Source organism: Ochotona curzoniae, unplaced genomic scaffold, assembly GCF_017591425.1.
Source record: "Ochotona curzoniae isolate NIBS_2020 unplaced genomic scaffold, NIBS_Ocur_1.0 contig_1014, whole genome shotgun sequence".
NCBI classification, from domain to species: Eukaryota; Metazoa; Chordata; class Mammalia; order Lagomorpha; family Ochotonidae; genus Ochotona; species Ochotona curzoniae.
The window spans coordinates 39660883-39679138 of record NW_024464920.1 but is presented as its reverse complement, the minus strand read 5'-3'; the positions used below and the strand labels follow the sequence as shown (position 1 = coordinate 39679138).

The window sequence follows — 18256 nt, the reverse complement described above, 5'->3', positions numbered from 1 at the left end:
GTATTTATTGGGTGTTTCTGATTTGCTAGACTCAGGGAAAGTACCTCATAGTCATTGGTACTTTTTCTGTCCTTGAACATCCCCAAGAAGTATGTATCTACATGTGTGTACAGGAGGAAACTGGGTTCCAAAATGTGAATTGTTTCCTACACATTATCTGTCTAGAAGGCAGTGTGGGACAGAGATTTGAGGACAAGTCAGCTTGGCATCAAAACCTGTGCTCTGAAGAAACTATAAATATGAGAATTGTTTCCTTATCTAAAGGTCTTCAGGCTCCTCTAGCTTTCTTGGGATGGTCTTTAAGTTCCCATTCTTTGCCTTCCAGGTTGCACTGGTTTCCGCCTCCGGCCTGTGGCTGGCCTGCTTTCCTCTAGGGATTTCTTGGGTGGCCTGGCCTTCCGAGTCTTCCACTGCACACAGTACATCAGACATGGGTCTAAGCCCATGTACACACCTGAACCGTGAGTATCACTTTCCACTACAAACTTCCTGGTGCAGTGAAGGCTCCTCTGGTCCAGGAATGAAATTTGGATTCATTGCAGGACTGGTTTCTTGGATTCTCTGATGGCAGTACTCTGAAGCTTATCTATTTTGGGTATCTTTCCTGTCCAAATAGAGCTGATTGATGTGAGATTTATACATCCCATGAAACAAGGATCCAGGCTTCCCCATGGTGTGGGCACAGAGGTTCCATTCAAGTTCCAAAATCAGAGATGTGGAGTTCCAGAGGCAGTCTAGCTATCTCAACACCATAAACACAGCAGGCTGATTCTAACCTTTCTTGGCCATGATTATCTGCTGGTTAGAGGTAGAGTGACTAGCCACTATATTTCTCCTATCCTTGGTAAGAATGTATACAAATCGAATGCCACAAATGATTTTTTTCCCCTGCCCACTAGATTCAGTGTTACAAAGTAGAATAAGCCTGCTTGTAATGAATTTGGCAAATGCAATATCAAATACAGGCAAGTTTTCTTTCCTGATTGTTGTGTTCCCTAAAACTAAGAGAACAGCATTTTTAAAAGTTTCCTTTGGGAATAACTCAGCATATTGTGTACACCCACAAAAAGAAGATACCAAGATGGTGACATGCAGTGGTAGTGTTCATGATACAATATGTGTACCTTTCCCCAAGACTCCAAGCTCAGTCTATCATTTATTTTGGGGAGTAAAGTCATAAGCCTAAATGAGTCGCCCTTTCTTCCTATTCATCCTTTTTGCATAAACACTGCCAACTTGACTAAACCCTCTTCCCCTCCACTCTCTATGATTTCTGTCTTTCAGGGACATCTGCCATGAGCTGTTGGGACATGTGCCATTGTTTTCAGATCGCAGCTTTGCCCAGTTTTCCCAGGTAAGGAATGACTCTTTTCTTAGCTGTCTGGTTATAAATCAGGGACTTGGACTGACTGAGTTTAACCTTCGAAGGGACTATAGAGCAAGGTTCTACAAGGAGTAGAAATCAGATGCAGCTCTTTTTTAAAAAAATATTTTTTTGAAAGGCAAATTTACAGAGGAGAGACAGAGAGAAAGATCTTGTGTCTGCTAGTGTACTACCCAGATGGCTGCAATGGCCTGAGCTGAGCCAATCCAGAGTCAGGAATCAGGAGCTGCTTCTTGTTCACCCATGCAGATGCTGTGAAAGAATCTGCATTAATGCAGCAATCCAAGGCTTTGGGTCATCCACCACTGGTTTCTCAGGTCAAGGAGTTGAAGGAGAAGTGGAGCAGCCAGGACACAAACCAGCGCGTATATGGTCTCCCAGCACTTGGAGGTAGAGAATTAGCCAATTGAGCTATAGTTCTGGGTCCTAATGCAATTCTATAATCCCACCTGAGACAGGTGAGCAGCTTTGTGGAGTTAAATACTCCTTCTAGAAACCAAATAATTCAGATTTGCTCTGAATCATAAGCTTGCTGTTGAATTTGCTAATCTCCTGTCTTTTCATTCATGGAAGTCTCTCTGATTCCTACCAGAAGCCACCCCTCTTTTCTTCCAAATTATCTTGGTACTTTTTCTGTCCGATATTTAGAGCCTTTGCTTGCTTTTACCTTGTCAGGCATTCATTTATGCATATGATTAAATGTAACAATGCTATTTGTTAATACTCTAATGCCAATAGTTACAGTTGAAAGACACATGGATTAAACGTCTTAACACTATCATCAAAGCAGCAAAATAGATATTGGTTCATCTTTTTCTGTGGGAAGCAAGAGCTAAACAATAAAAAAATGCTTTGCAGTGAGCAACATAATTCTACTAGTTCTCTGCAGGGACTAAGAGGAAACCTAAAACCATAGATGAGTGCCTGATACCCCAGGAACGTTGAAGTTACAATTCTAACATAGTCCTAACCTGCCACTGACCAGCTGTGTAGCCTGGAGCAAGTTGCCAGTCCACTCTTTACCTCTGTTTCCAAGATATGATTAGGAATCAGATGGTACAAGGATCAAATGGAAGGGTTCACTAGCAAATGCTAGGTCAACTATGATGTGAATCTTACAAACCTTTCCTTCTGCTGGGGTAAATAAATATTCACATGATGAAGAAAGAGGCCACCACTTGATATTTGAAACAACCAAATATAAAGTGAGACCTATTGCTTACAGAGAACTGTACTTGTGAGATGTGACCTCTCTAAACAAAGAAAACTCTAACTTTGATGTAAAGTTTTGGGTGTTACAAAGTTTGGAAATTGTTAGGTTGGCAAAAGTGATAGCAACCTTCAGAAGTCTTATTGTAGCCAAGCTATCATGAACTTTTTGGGACAGTTAAATCTGGGACTTGTTATATTTGTCAAGGAATAATCAGTTTTTCTGCTCAAAGAACAGGAACTTTTTTATACTAACTAGGAGAAGTTATTCTGATCAGTCAGTGGCTGTGTGGTAATTCTTCTTAAGCCCTTCCCCATTTAGAAGCTCTAAAAGGAGCAGACAATTGCTCAGGTCAACAAAGAAGAGCTAAGGGACTGTCAATTTTGTAGAGTTCCAACTTTGATATAGACATCACAAGTCAGAGGATCGTTTTGGGGAGTTTTCTGAGGATGTTCCCTTTTGTGCTAAATGCAGGACATGCTTGACACTTCAGTTTATGATGGGGTGGAGACACAGTCAAAGAAAATATTGGAAATACCCGAGTTCCTTGTTTTTGTAAGCCCTGAAGTCATCAATAATGGTGACCAAGGGATAAGGGAACAGGGCAGTGTTTTGAGCTTGGGTTTATTAATTCATGGCTTTGGTTAATCCCAAGGTGATGGTATGTTGGGCAGCTGGATGGAGTAGAGATAATGAAGGTACTTCTTTATTCGTATGAAAAGTAGGCTGAGAGAGAGAGAGAGAGAGAGAGAGAGAGAGAGAGAGAGAGAGAGAGAAAGAGAGAGAGAGCTTTCATCTACTGATTCTTGTCCCATGTGGCTGTAACAGCCAGATCTGTGCCAAGCTGAAGCCAGCAGCCAAGAATCCATCGTTGTCTCCCATATAGGTGACAGGGACTCAAGTGTTTGGGGAATTCTCTGTTGCCTTCACAGGCACAGTATTAGGAAATTGGACCAGAAGTATAGCAGTTAAGACTTGAGCCAGCCTCCAATATAGAATCCTGACATTGCAATGGGGGGGGGGGGGAGGAGTTAACTCACTCTGACACAATGCCAGCCCCAGATGCTATTTTTTATATATAATCTGGGCTAAGCACAGGGAGAGACAGAAAGATGTTGACCATGAATCTCTTGCTTCAAAATAGGCCTATTGTTAGTGCTCTTTCTATACTGATTCTTCCAATGGTGCCATCCATCTCATGGCTTTGAATGCCATTCTTACTTGATGATGAAGGAATGTATGTCTTCATCTCTGTCTTTAATTGTCAATTACTGACGTGAATATCCACTCAATCTACATATTTAACATGTCTATGTAGGTGACAACTCTATCATCCTGTCCAAAGCTTAGTTTTGGATCATTACACACAAACTTCCTTTCCCTAGAGACCTACCCTTATCAGTCCATGGCAACTTCCTATTTCCAAAAACTTGAAGAAATTATTAACTCATTGCCATACCACTCCATAATCAGAAAATGCTTTTTGTACTTTAAAAGTGTATAGAATCTGACCATTTCTTATCACATCCACTGCAAGTAATCTGGTCTCAGCCACCACTATTTCCCATTCTAAAGACTACAGTTACATCTTTAATGATGTCCTGTCTCTGCCCTTGGCTGCCTCCATTCTACTCCCACACAGCAGTCAGAGTAAGTCTTTGATGACCTAAGCTAAACCATGTCTACTTCTCTGCTCAAAAGTCTGCAGTGTCTCCCCATTCCTGAAAGGAAGGGCTGAGTTCTAAAATATCTAAACAGTCCTACAATATCCAGCTTTAGATTTCTTTTTGATTGTCACCCAGAGTGGCCGTCTCACTCTGCTCAGGCCACACTGGCCCTCCTTATTCCTTACATATTTTCCATCCCTAGAGAGCTTTTGGATGGCCCAAGCTTGGTGCTTGGCCTGTGATATACTTTCTTCAGATGTTAGTGAGGCCAACAACCTCTCCTCTGCCAGATCTTTGTCCAAGATGCATGTCATGGGGTCCCCTATGAAGTAACAGACTGTCCCTGATTCTTTGAACTCCTGACTCCCCCTGTTTCTTTATTCCAACATTTCATCTTTCCAAAGAACTTATTGGCTTCTGACACAGCTATGTATCATTTACCACCCACCTCCTCTAAAAAAACTTAAGGTCAAGTGCCTACATGGATTTTGAACACTGTTCTGGCACATAGAAGTCATCATTAAAAGCTCTTTTATCTGATTCATTTTTATTTTTATTGAAAATGCGGAAATACAGAGAGGAGAGAGAGAGAGAGAGAGAGAGAGAGAGAGAGAGAGAGAGAGAGAGAGGAGAGAGGTCTCCTATCTGCTGGTTCACTCTCTCTCCCCCATAATGGCCACAATAACCAGAGCTAACTGAAGCCAGGAAGGATCTGGAAACTAGGAGCTTCTTCTGGGTCTCCCGTGTGGATGCAGCTATTCAAGGACCTGGTCCGTCTTTCACTGCTTTTCCAGGCCGTATGTAGGAAGCTGGACTGGAAGTGGAGCAACCACACTTGAATGGTACCCATATAGGATGCAAGCACCATAGGTGGAAGCTTAGTCATACTATGCCACTACACCATCCCCATACATTTGAGTAAATGTATACATTAGTATCTCTCTCTCTCTCTCTCACACACACACACAGAGAGAGAGAGAGAGAGAGAGAGAGAGCAGGCTTGAGCAAATGCTATTTGCAAGACAGAAACCACTAGAAGAATTCTGTGGCTGGACATATGATAAGAGGTAATCCATGGCTTCTCATACTTTCTAGCTATGTTCACACCTGCAGGAGAAATAACTAATCATTTACTTGCAGTCCTCCTGTGGTGTTTTTGTATTGTATGATGAAAAATCATCCAGTACACTGGGAGTGTTCCAATTGGGGGGACACTGAGCTAGAGACCAGAGTTGGAAGCTTTAAATACTCTCCTCATTGGTGATGATCTCGTGACCAAGTGATGATTAAAGGTTTCTCCTGTTGTGATTCTGTGACGTGTGGCCAGGGAAGACTTGAGAGAGCTATTAGGGCCTTTCTGGGCCTTCTTCATGCGTCAAGCCACACATAATCCTTTTATAGTCATACAGTCAAATGCTTAGTTGGGACTAGGTAGGCCTTGAATGTGCTAGTGACTGTCTTTGCACAATTGCAGGAAATTGGCCTTGCCTCTCTGGGTGCACCTGATGAATACATTGAGAAACTTGCCACAGTAAGTTCCTTTTCTTCCTGGGTGGATGGTGGAAGTGCCCTAAGCGATGTCTTTAGAATTTTGAGACTTTGTACCTCCCCTCAAATTCAAATCATTTGGGGAAAAAATCAGAACGTTGTAGGTTATATATGCACAAGTAAAACTTCATATTTTGATTTTTCCTTAATGGCCTGGTTATAAAATCAGCTATATGCAAATATATAGACATAACTTAAACATAGTATCTTAAAAACACTAGAAGATAGCTCTAATAATCCTCAAAGCTCTTGGGCTAAAGTGGTGTTTTAAAGGATTATTATTATTTTTTAATTTTATGATGCAATTCCATAGGCTCTGTGATTTTCCTTACTCTTCCAGAATCCCCTCCCCCACTGACTTACTCTATATTATTACAACAGTGTGGTCCTTTATAAACAATCTTAAGACCATCATTCTGCTATTTAAGTGTATCCTGACATTGGCTGGTATGGGCAATGGTAGAGAATCTAACATCCAGTTTCAAGATATATTTAAGTTTATTTGGGAGTCCATTTTAGAGGTGTATCTTCACATCTGGATATGATAGCCTTTATTACACAACTACTATACATTCACTTAAATGAAAAACCATAAAACAAATAAGAAACATCATATATTCTCTCTGATATAAAGCAACCTTTGTGCAAAATATAAGATCAATAGCCTTTTCAATACTGTTTTTGCTACAACTGATGGGTTTTGATATTTTTGCATTTATTTTCATTTATTCAAAACAGTTTTTGATTTTTCTTATTAATTTCTTTACTAACTCATAGGTCACACAGTAGCATCATTTGCTGCAAGAAGGTTTTTTGTTTGTTTTTTCATTTCTTCAGTGACACACTGGTCATTCAGTAGCATATTATTTAACTTCATGGCCTTGTGCATTTTTTAACTTTAAAGTATTCTTGATTCAAGCCAACAGCTTTGAAGAAGGGAATATATAGCTCTCCATCTTTGCACTGAAGTGAGTATTGGGATCTTTTGTTTCCCAGTGGAAATGAAGGATGAATTTTTCTTCTTCAGACACATTTTCCTCTTCCAAGCAGATCTGAGGACAGCCATGAAAGTATCAGCTTTACATAGTAGCAGGTTTCCATCCTTTAACCTCCTTTCCCATTCCAGCAAATTCCTCCATGGATACAAAAAGACATTTCTTGTCAAGAATTTGGTTAGTTATTTAATATTTTATTACCATTTTTTACTAGAGAGGCAGAGATAGAAAGAAATAAAGATAAAAATGGAGAGAGGGAGACCTTCCGTTTGCTGACTAACGCCTCACATGCCCGTAACAGCCAGGGTTAAGACAGGTAAAAATCAGGAGTCAGGACCTCTATCCAGGTTTCTCACATGAATAACAGGGAACAAAATACTTGAACTAACATAACACCAGCTGTTTCCCAGGGTACACATGACCAGGAAGTTGGCATCAGAAGTTAAGTGAGGAGTCGAACCCAAACATTGTTTCATGGGGTAACACAAGTCATATCAAACCCTCTGTACCAAGCATCTGGCCCACTAAGCCACGTTTCTTATAATGCACTCAATTTGAAAAGAAAAGAATGCAAATTTATGGTGGAATTGGGCGCACCAAATGAATGCAAGTCCATTATCAAGATGCATCTCAGCTTAGAAATTTTCACATTTATCAGAAAGTCCAAAAATTCCCTGCAAAGGGTTTTCCTCACTGCTATCTACACTGAAATCCTGGGCAAATGGCTTTTGTTTCCTCATCTCCAAAAAAGGACACAGCAGTTCCAATTCTTCACAACTCAATCCTGAGTCGCCAACATGTAAAGAGTCAAATCCGTGGGGAATATGAGTTTTAAAATGCCAAACATTGCAGAAATGTAAGAAGGAGTCTTCAAATTATCTTCCTACCTGAATGGAATTTCTCAGTTGTGAGAAGAAAATAAACTCAGAACTTAGAACATTATGTCATTGGTCATAAGAAGGATAAAAATACCCATCACCAACTTAACTTCTCAACAATCTATGTTGTTTATATTCTGAGAGGGAACAGTTCTGGGAATGGTGTGTTGGGGGTGTTCTGCCTGAATCCGCTGTGTAAATAGATGCCTGCTGCTTTAAGGAGCTAGGCAGAAGCCTCCTCTTGTGTATGAGGGGAAAGGTCAGCTTACTCTGACAGCCTTCTCAGGCTTAGCATCCTCTGGTGCAGCTAAAATTCTGATTGGCAAACACCCCTCCTTCTCCAAAACCATGACTGCCTCCAGCAGCTAAGGCCTAGAGATCCTCTTGGTCCCAGAATCTAAGAACTGTATGGCTGAGGCCACACATCTAGGACATGTTGGACCAGAATGTGTCAAGAGAAAAGGGACTGGGCTATCAGGGAAGACAAATACAGCAGTAAACCTCAGAAACACACCACATTTGAGCAAGTTTGCATTCTTGACTCGGGCACCCAATCTCTCTCTACCACCACTATGCCTAACAGACCTGCGATGTAAATTCAAACAACAGTACCTTAGGAACATCTTACTCAAGTTGATGCCACAGAGGGAGACGTAAGTGAGATGGAGAGTTCCTGTCCTAAGGGAGGAGCTTACTGGGTTTATACTTTCGAGGATACCTCAGACTCCCCCAGTGCTTCTCTTCACAACTTTTATCAAGCCAATTCTAGATTCAACAGGTCATTGGATAAGATGAGACCTAGAACACAGAGAAGCAGGCCCAGGTCACACTGGTTCAAAGAACAGACCTGCACAAATTCCCAACTTGATGGTCGTGTATGTGACCCCGGGCACCTGTTGCCTTTGCTGTTCTTGGGGTGTTCACTCATTTTGACTTTCCATTCCAGATCTACTGGTTTACTGTTGAGTTTGGACTCTGCAAGCAAGGCGATTCCATAAAGGCATATGGTGCAGGGCTCCTGTCATCCTTTGGCGAACTACAGGTATGACCTCAATAGGAATGAAGGATGAATTTCTCATTCCTATTCTCGTGGCACTGTTGAAATTCCATTTACATCTATTTGTGGGCACAACCTGGGAGCTCATCTTTCAGTAAGAGGTATCTCAATACCACGATTTGATCTCAGCTGCACATGTTTGGGGTCATGGTGACCTACCCAAGTCTCTAGGAATTAGGGGCCTTCTGGTCCCAAGCTTGAACAATACACATGACTTATACATGTGCAAACGTGCCAGAGAATGTGGTTGGCCTCTGCACCATGTAGTTATCACCTTACTTGAAATGACTGAAATGAGTTACTCCTTTTTGTTTTGCCTGTACCTTTTAAGTGAGCTGTGAAGGGTGCAATATTTAAGTTAATTGAGCTTATTGCATTTGGACTGGGCTGTGGAAAAAATCAGGATAAGATAAATGAAGGTGCACAAATAGCCAATGAGATGCAGCTGGGAAAACGTATCCTGTTTCAGTGTAAAAACTGTTCCCTTGGTGCCTGCAGTATTGCTTATCAGACAAACCGAAGCTGCTACCCCTGGAGCTAGAGAAGACAGCTGTCCAGGAGTACCCCGTCACAGAATTTCAGCCCTTGTACTACGTGGCAGAGAGTTTTACAGATGCCAAGGAGAAAGTGAGGTGAGGTGGCAACCAAGGGGGTGGCAGTTAGCTCTGTGGGTCTCCACGCTTGGGTTGATGCCACTGATCCGTTGTGGGTTGGTGCCTCTGGACCTTGTTGATATAGCAAGTTTCTGCAGCAGATAGAATTTGTCTCACCACTTCTCCACCCTAATTCTTTTCCACCCTCTTTTGGTAGTCTGGACATGCTATCCTCTGCAAACAATCCTGCCACCTGCCCCTGTGCCATGTGGCCACCAAAGGCAGTCACTGAACAACCTCTGTACAAAGTTCCCCAACCAAAGCAGAGACATCTTCCAGCCTAGGAAAATTTCATCCATTCATTTTCCTGGATATCTGCCTAGCTTGCTCCATCACCTCTTTTACATTTCCACTCAAATTTAATCTGTGTGTGTATGTTTTTCTCTAACCAATTTATTTGAAATCTACTTACCCCTACTGCCAGCATCTCTGTGATTTACTTTTCTTATAATTGTGTAATTTAAACTGGATGAGGATCCTTCTGTTTTCTGCTTTTCACCCAACCCATAGTACAATTCTTAATAAAGTATTTTTTAAAAAGTAATTGAAAAAGGCACCAATCTCCAAGGTGTTCAGTAAAGCCTGAGGGAGCAGTATTAGGAATATGAGACTCTGCATTATGAGCAGATAATGCTTATTATTTATTTGGACAATTTTCAACCGGACCTTTATCCATGTGGGAGGCAGGTGAGGCAGAGAATCAGTCTGAATATGGATACACTGTTACCCATTTTTGCTAACATTTTTGAATAACACTTACCAACATGGACAATAGACTTAGGACATATAGCTCACCAGGGCCTTACAAAGTGGATCGTGCCAACTTTCGGTGCAATGGGTTTAGGTAATCAAAGCTGAAATGGTGTTACACCAAAAAAACCATGCTTGGCAAGGTTGACTTTCTTTCCCTATGTCAGGGCTCTCAGTCCTTCCACCTCTACTCTTCCGGTTCTTTCCTGAATTCCATGTATTCAAGTAGCCCAGACTTTCTCCAACCCCCCTTATGGTTCCACTGTGCTACCCCAGGGTCCTCTTTGGCACTACGAATTTTAGCAGATTAGTGTGTTACCTCACCTGATTAATTGATTGATATTATCATTATTAATGGATAATTCATGTCTAGCACTAGTGTATACCAAACAGTATTCTAGATATCTTTATGTGAAATTAATTCTTTACTCAGGCCTGTGGTTTTGTTTTCAGGAACTTCGCTGCCACGATCCCTCGACCCTTCTCAGTTCATTATGATCCGTACACTCAAAGGATTGAGATCTTGGATAATACCCAGCAGCTGAAGATTCTGGCTGACTCCATCAATAGTAAGTCACTTATATCTTATGAATCCATGCTTTCCCCCAGAAATGATAGAGTTTTTTCCCCTCTTTTTCTTTTTGCCATCACTACAATTACAGTAAGGAATTTATTACACATCGAGTTTAGTAGAAAAGCATCTCAGTGTAAGCCATGCATCATTAAGGAAACATCAGGGCAAAAAGGCAAGAATTGCCCTATTTTTCATTCTTCGACTTTCCCACAATCTCCCAACCTTTCTGCGTCATGTCACCTTGCACACCTGGCCTGCCACTGACATGTGTCTCTCTACTTTTGCTTATCCTTCCTCCTACTCACCATACAAGTCCAGTTTGTACAATTCTGCCTGGAATCTCACTCCTGAATAGCCAGCTTGTGTCTACTTTGTCAGCCATCAAGTAGCTAATGTATTGATCCTCCATTCTTTCCGGATAATAAAAATGCTGTAGTAGTTATTATTAAGAACCCTTAGGGCTGTCTTGTTCATCACCTGATTCACTCTGTAGTCCTTTGTATTTCCATCAGCAGTACTGATAAACCTTTAATTCTCGTTCTCTCTCATGGCCTATACATTAGTAGTTCTTTGTGTTCAAAATACTCTCTCACTTCAGTTTAGAGATATCCAACTCCAATTCATCAAGGGTAGCATAGATATATTTCCTTCTGAAGGATGACTGGTTCAGAAACCCTATGTCTTTGCCTTCCTGTAGATGGCTTTACCCGAGGGTTTATCCTTACACTGTTCTTGGTCATCACCTTAACTATACCTGAGTGGAGAGCCATGCTGGGTTCACTATCAAGTTCCCAGCATCCAGCCTCACTCCTGAAAACTGTAGTGGGCATTTACAATAAATTTAAGCGCGATGAAACTACCAAGCCATTTTGACAGGGGGAGAGAATTCTAGGCCGGTTTGGAGGAATCTCTGCCTTTTTAAATGACACTAAAATCCAGAAAGGAAGGTGGGCTTGAATTTCCTGCAGTAGGCCTATATTATTGCTCCAAGCCATAATTGTCTTTGGCTGTGAACAAAGTCATTTCTCCTTTGTTTTGACTACCTGTAATAATCTTTTTTGAGAAATCTGAGGGATGAACACTCACATGGAGATTTGTTTCCTCAAGAAGTCAACCAAATGGCTAGAAGTTGAGATATCAGGTCATACCTCTTGTCTGCTTTTCCCCCTCATTTCTTCTGAAAAAAAAAAAATCCATAGTCTATTACTTTCAAGGAAGATTTTAAAAACACAAACAATAAATTTATAAGACAAAAGGTCCTCAGGGCTAAAAATCCTTGTGTTAAGGCCTCATTATCTCTTGACATTTCTGTTGTCTCAAGGTCTGTGAGGGAGTCTTGTATGTCTTCAAGGCTCCTCCAATCTCTACGAATAGTCTAGATTCCTGTGGCCCATGGCATTGTAAGAGCATGGCATCAGTGGAGTATTATACTTTAGCCCAGTGGTTGAATGATCCAGGCTGGGTGTTAGGTTATGTTCTCAGGCCATGTGGTGGCAAACTTTAGCGTGCATCAGGATCACATGGAGGGCCAGTTAGGAATTAAAGCCCTGAGTTATAGCACTGGGTTGAATCTCTGGTGAGGTCTGGGAACTTGTGATATTATCTCTGGTGATCCTGACACATGTTTGTGTAACCACACTTTTAGGTTGACTCAGCTATAGTTGAAGCGTTTATGAACAATCCCTTGAAACAGAGTATCGAGTAATTTGCCTGGGGAAACACTTTCCGTTCCTTCCCTAGTTCTATCAATTCCTGAAATACCCGAGTACTTATACCATAACTGCCCACTTGCTAAATCTATTGCTATGAGTAAGATTTAAGTTCCTTGAAGATGAGCTGTGCATTCCATAGACCCCTAGTGTTTTGGACATTGTGGACATGCATAAGTTGTATGTCCGTTCAGTTAGAGGCTCATTTTGATGGTGTTTTTTCTTTATAGGTGAAGTTGGAATCCTTTGCAATGCCCTCCAGAAAATAAAGTGAAGGCACAGACAGAAGCGGTCTGTCATCTGCTGATCACTAATAGAAATCCAACTGCTGCTTCTTTTTGCTTTAAAAAAAAATCTGGAAAGCAAACTTTAATTTGAAATGATTGTATTAAATCTGTTTGGAGCAAGATAGAGGGCCAACAAATAAACCAAAGTGATCTCAAATGACAGTATGGAAGCATATGTCTAAAAGATGATAATGTGTCTTTTGAGGCCCTGTTTGATTTGTTTATAATTTCATATTCTCAATTGATGTAAATCATTAATCTGTCACATTTTGTCAAGGCTACTTAAAATGTGGGGCTTGCATTTATATAGACTTTTTGTTATTTGATATAGAAAACTGCTAAAGAAGAATATATTGACTAAATGTGAAATATAAGGATATTGTCAGCACAGAATTATTTGATTTTATATGTTAACCTATAAACTTTGCCTTCTATTTGAGTTAATAATGATTTTAATTGCTGCCTTGTTACTGAGCATATGTAAGTTCCTTTTAATTCAGCCCATTATAACACTTACAAGCATTAAAATTATACAGAATAATTCAAAAATGTCATGTGCTTTGTTATAATCATAAATATCACTGTTTAAGGTGATGGAATTTTCCATTTTGATCTCCACAACTTACAGCATTATTTTTCTATTGCATAGTTTGCTTGAAGACCATTATATTGTAACAGATGTTAACCAAAGGCTAGTTGGTAGGCATTCCATAAGTACACATTGAATAAATAAATGAATATAATTGTTAAACAGAAAATACACCAATTCAGTGAAAATTTTATGTGTTAGAAAACATCAAGGATTATGAAAATTTTGCTTTCTTGAAATTAAATCTTCCTCTCAATGTCTTAGAAATATATTAACTGATTATCTTCTAACATGAAAGACTGACCAGAGGCTAAGCATGCTAGGTTTGAAGGTTTTCAGACATGCTTGCAAAAGACAGAGAATCTTAGTCCATGCAAAGAGTTTAAAATCAAGAGAGTGAGTCTGACGGATGTTTCCTGGTGGGAAATGGCCCAGAACCACTTCCACTTGGCACAGGTGATGGTGTGAAGGAAATGGCTGCCTAGGTCTTACAGCACACGGCCTTCGTACATTTTACCCATGGGTGCAAAGGTAAGGCAGCAGATGTTAGTGTCGGCACCAGGAGATGACACAGTGATTCAGGATAGAGAGCGTGGGCTTGATAAGTTAGTTACTCCATCGGGGTGGTCAACAAGCTCATCATGGAGTCATTTCTGCTGTACTTTGGCCAACATCACATTCTGCTTAGCCTTGCACAGATTTACAACACATTGGCAAGGACTCATCATAATAGACAGTCATGTCTAGATGGCCAACTGACTTTGACTTTCCCTGATTGTGCATTTTCTGTGACCTCTTGGATAGTTCACAAGTAACAGGAAGAAAAATTATGTGTTTAATATCTGTTTGAAACCCTTGTACTATTACAGTCTAAAAATTTACATAATATATCTTTTACTTCTCAGACCAGCTGTAGCATTATCAACAGTTTGAGTACCATACACTCAGAATCTCCGGAGATGGAATTCAGAGAGTTTCACTTTAAGTACTGTACTTTGCTTTTTTCTGTTTCTTGTTCTTTGCTTAATTCACAGCCGGACCTATTGGGTATATTTGAAAAAGCCTGACTTCTGATGATCACTATGCCTCCTGCCAATGACATCAACACAAATAAAGCCACGTAGATTTTGTGGCTCCTGGTTTCACTCTAACAATAAGGAAATTCACTGTAGAAATCTATGTCCTTTCCAATTTTGACGCATAGCACAAGCTGCTCCTGATTCACTAAAAGGCTGTAATTATGCCTATTACATACCTAAGTATGACAGCATTGGGGATTGATTTAATATTAATACATCTGAAAGCTCATTGTTTTGAAATTGGGATTTACATGTCTGTATTTTCTCATGCCTTTGCAGTGAAATTTCAAATATTATCTTATTGTGTTCAGTTAAAGGGGAAAGGCAGTTATCTTCCATCCCCTGTTCCTGAAATGCACACGGTGAGCCAGTAAGTTCAGCCTGAACCAGGCTGAAGCCAGGACCTGGGATCAGTTCAGGTGTTCAGTATGTGTCGCAGGTGAAGCATAGCTTGCTGTCCCCAGGGCTGTGCATTAGTAGGAAGGAGATTCTGGAGCACAGCTTGAACTCAAACCAAGGCTCTTAGTAAAGGACAAAAGCATCTCAAATGGCATTCACTGCACATCCTACAGCACACACCCATTACATAGTATCATAAAATGAGTTTTGAATGCTGAATTTTAAGCCAGTAATGATAGATTAATGTGCTTGTTAAAGGTTAGGCTTCAGTTTTTATTTTCACGGAAAGAAACTGCATGCTTCACGAAAGACAATGTTTTTATTTTAATAATGTGGTACCCAGTTCTCAGCTTTTAAGAAATTTGAATGTAAGCATGTAAGATCTCACAATGAGATCTGATGTATTTCCACTATATTATTATTATTTGGCTAATAACCTCATGCCAGAATTTGAGGTTTAGCATATAAACTTTGAAGGTACAACATAAATTTTCGCAATATATATGGCAAAAGATTTTTCATTCAAATGAAAGCCAAAAGATAGTAAGATAGTTACATTTACATCACATGAAAATTGTAAAGTGAGACAAAAGAAGGCCATTTTATAATGAGAATGATGAAAGCATCAATTTGTCAGTAAGATGCAGCAATTGCAAAAATACATAAGCCAATGTTAGCGCATCTAAATATACACTGCAAAATGTACTACATAGCTATAATCATTGAAACAATACGACACCTCTGTAAGAACAGGGACATAGACAGATGTACCAGCATGGAGAGCCCAGAAATGAACTCATATTTAGAGTTAATTAAATTTTTAACAAAATTCTTAAGAACACACAATGGGGAAAGGATGGTGTATTTCATAGATGGTGTTTGAAAATCTGAATATTCACTTTCAGAAGAATGAACCTGAACTTGTTTTGAATACTATGTAAATTTCAACTAAAATGGAGTAAAGACATAAATATGAGACCTTAAACCATAAAACTATCTTAAGAAAACTCAGATAACTGCTTCAATATATTGGGAAAGTTCTTTCTTTGGATATGATGCAAAAACCACAGGAGACAAAAGAAAAATAAACAGATGCTTCTTCAAGAAACTGAGAAGCTTCTATCCAGCAAAGGCAACAACAAACACAGTGAAAAGTTTACGTAATAGAAAAAAAAATTTGCAAACCGTGTATCTAACAGGTGGTTACTACCCAACATATATAAGGAATTCACATCTGTCAAAAGTGTGGAACAAATATTTTGATTCAAAAATAATCCAAGAATCCAGCAAATATTTATTTGTTTGAAAAGCTGAGAAACAGAGAAAGAGAGGAGCTCTCCCATCCACTAACTTGCTTCCCAAATGCTGACACTGCTTGTTTGAGGCCAAGCCAAACTCAGAAGCTAGGAACTCCATCCTGGTCTCCCATATGAGTGGCCAGAACTTAAACACTTGAGTTATCCTTTTATGCCACTCAGGAATGTTAGTGGAGCATTGTCTCAAAAGAAGAGTAAAAAGGGCTGGAATTGGCACTTAATAAGGGATGCTTAAAGTTCAAGCATGAGCTTATCCAGATGCATCACAATACAGCCTCCCATAAAGATATTTTTAAGAGGACACAATGATCAATGAGTAAGTAAAAACACTCAACATCACCAACTGCAAGGGAAATGCAAAATAAAACCTTAAGGAGATACCACCTGAAAATTTTTCAAATGAATATCATCAAGAGGACAAAAGATACCAAGTGTCAAGTGCGATTGTGGCAAGTAGCAGACTCCAGAGTACTACTGATGAAAATATACATTAATACAGCCAATGTAAAAAATAGATTGGGAATTTGTTTTAAAGACTGAAAAATAGAACTTCCATATGATCCAGCAGGGTTGAGCACAATCCATGCTGCAGCTTAATATCTCTTACAAAGTATTCACAGGATGGTGGGCCTGGAGGCGTGGCCTAGCAGCTAAAGTCCTCGCCTTGAACACACGGAGATCCCATATGGGTGCCACTTTAATCCCGGCAGCTCCACTTCCCATCCAGCTCCCTGCTTGTGGCCTGGCAAAGCAGTCGAGGATGGCCCAAAGCCTTGGGACCCTGCACCCTGTGGGAGACCTGGAGGAGGTTCCTGGTTCCCAGCTTCGGATCAGCGCAGTACCGGCTGTTGCGCTCACTTGGGGAGTGAATCATCGGATGGAAGATCTTCCTCTCTGTCTCTCCTCCTCTCTGTATATCTGACTTTGTAATAAAAATAAATAAATCTTAAAAGAAAACAAAGTATTCACAGGATGGAAACTTCATTTAGCTATAGTGTTTAAGGTATAACGTTGAGAGATGAAAAACATTCCAAAAGGTCCCCAAGAGAACTTTAATAATGTGATACTGATTGCTTTATAAGAAGAGAGAGAATCCTTAGAACACCCATACCCATGTGTGTGTTCACTGTCTGTCCTATCATGAGTTGGCCTGTACTACCTTGGGACTCAACAAAAAGTTCGTGAACAGATGTAGCCCACACCCTTTGACCTAGTGAAACATGAGCCAAAATAAATCTTTTTTTCTTTAAAACTTGTCTAATCTGTGATATAATTAGCAATAAGCAACACAGCTGTATTTTCCAGTGTGTAAGTGGATAAAAGATAAATAACAATTATCTTGAATTACAGTCCAAATTCACCTTCCCAAAGACCATTCTTTTTACAAAATATTGATGGATTGATTTACCTGAAAGGCAAGATGAAAGAACCGGAAGGAGAGACGATGGAGTGGGAGGAAGACAGAAAGGTGTCCAAAATCACCTTATAAGTGGAGAAGTGGTGCCACAGGGCTGCTACCAGTGGGAAAGGCCTAGGAGGATGGAGTTTGTATTTAGAAAGAAAAGACTAGGTGTGTACTTTTCCTTGTGTATTCAGGTTTTCCTACTTTTTCTCTTTTCTAAAGTTTATACACTGTGTGTCTTTGAGAATCTAATGATCCCACTGTCCCAGCTCTCATTTTCTCTGACTTCTCAGAGGTCCTAAGATAAAGTTCAGTTGAGAACTCCACCTGCAAAAGAGCAGAGAAGATAGCTTCTTCCATTAGACTCTGCATTTCTTTGTATGTTGAAGAAGAATGTTTTCATTATTTTTTTGAAAAGCAAAGTTATAGTGGGGAGACACCCCCCCCAACACACACACAGAGAAAGTTATCTATACATTAGTTCACTCTAAAATGGTCCAAATAAGGCTGGACAAGGATGAAGTTGGAAACTTGGAACTTCATCTGTGTCTCCCACATTGGTGACAGGAGCCATAGCATTTGAATAAATTTCTGATGTTTTCCTAGATGCATTAGCAGGAACCTGGGTCAAAGCAGAACAGCCAGGACCCAAACTGGCACCCATGTGAAATGCCAGTGTCTCAAGTGGCTGCTTAATCCACTATGCCATGATATCAACCTCAGGAGTACACATTTTGTTGACTCCTTAGCTTCCAGCCA

The 18256-nt window shown here is 40.1% G+C and overlaps 1 protein-coding gene across 1 annotated transcript in view; it reads left to right on the top strand.

Annotated features, from left to right (window-relative positions):
* PAH (phenylalanine hydroxylase) overlaps positions 1-13290 on the top strand; it is a 50564-nt gene extending 37274 nt beyond the window's left edge. Inside the window, exons 7-13 of the mRNA XM_040984601.1 lie at positions 326-461; positions 1285-1354; positions 5736-5792; positions 8629-8724; positions 9238-9371; positions 10596-10711; positions 12656-13290. Coding sequence (XP_040840535.1) covers positions 326-461; positions 1285-1354; positions 5736-5792; positions 8629-8724; positions 9238-9371; positions 10596-10711; positions 12656-12699 — 653 coding nt within the window. The 3' untranslated portion in view covers positions 12700-13290. The remainder of the gene's footprint in view (positions 1-325; positions 462-1284; positions 1355-5735; positions 5793-8628; positions 8725-9237; positions 9372-10595; positions 10712-12655) is intronic.
* The last annotated feature ends 4966 nt before the right edge of the window (positions 13291-18256 follow it).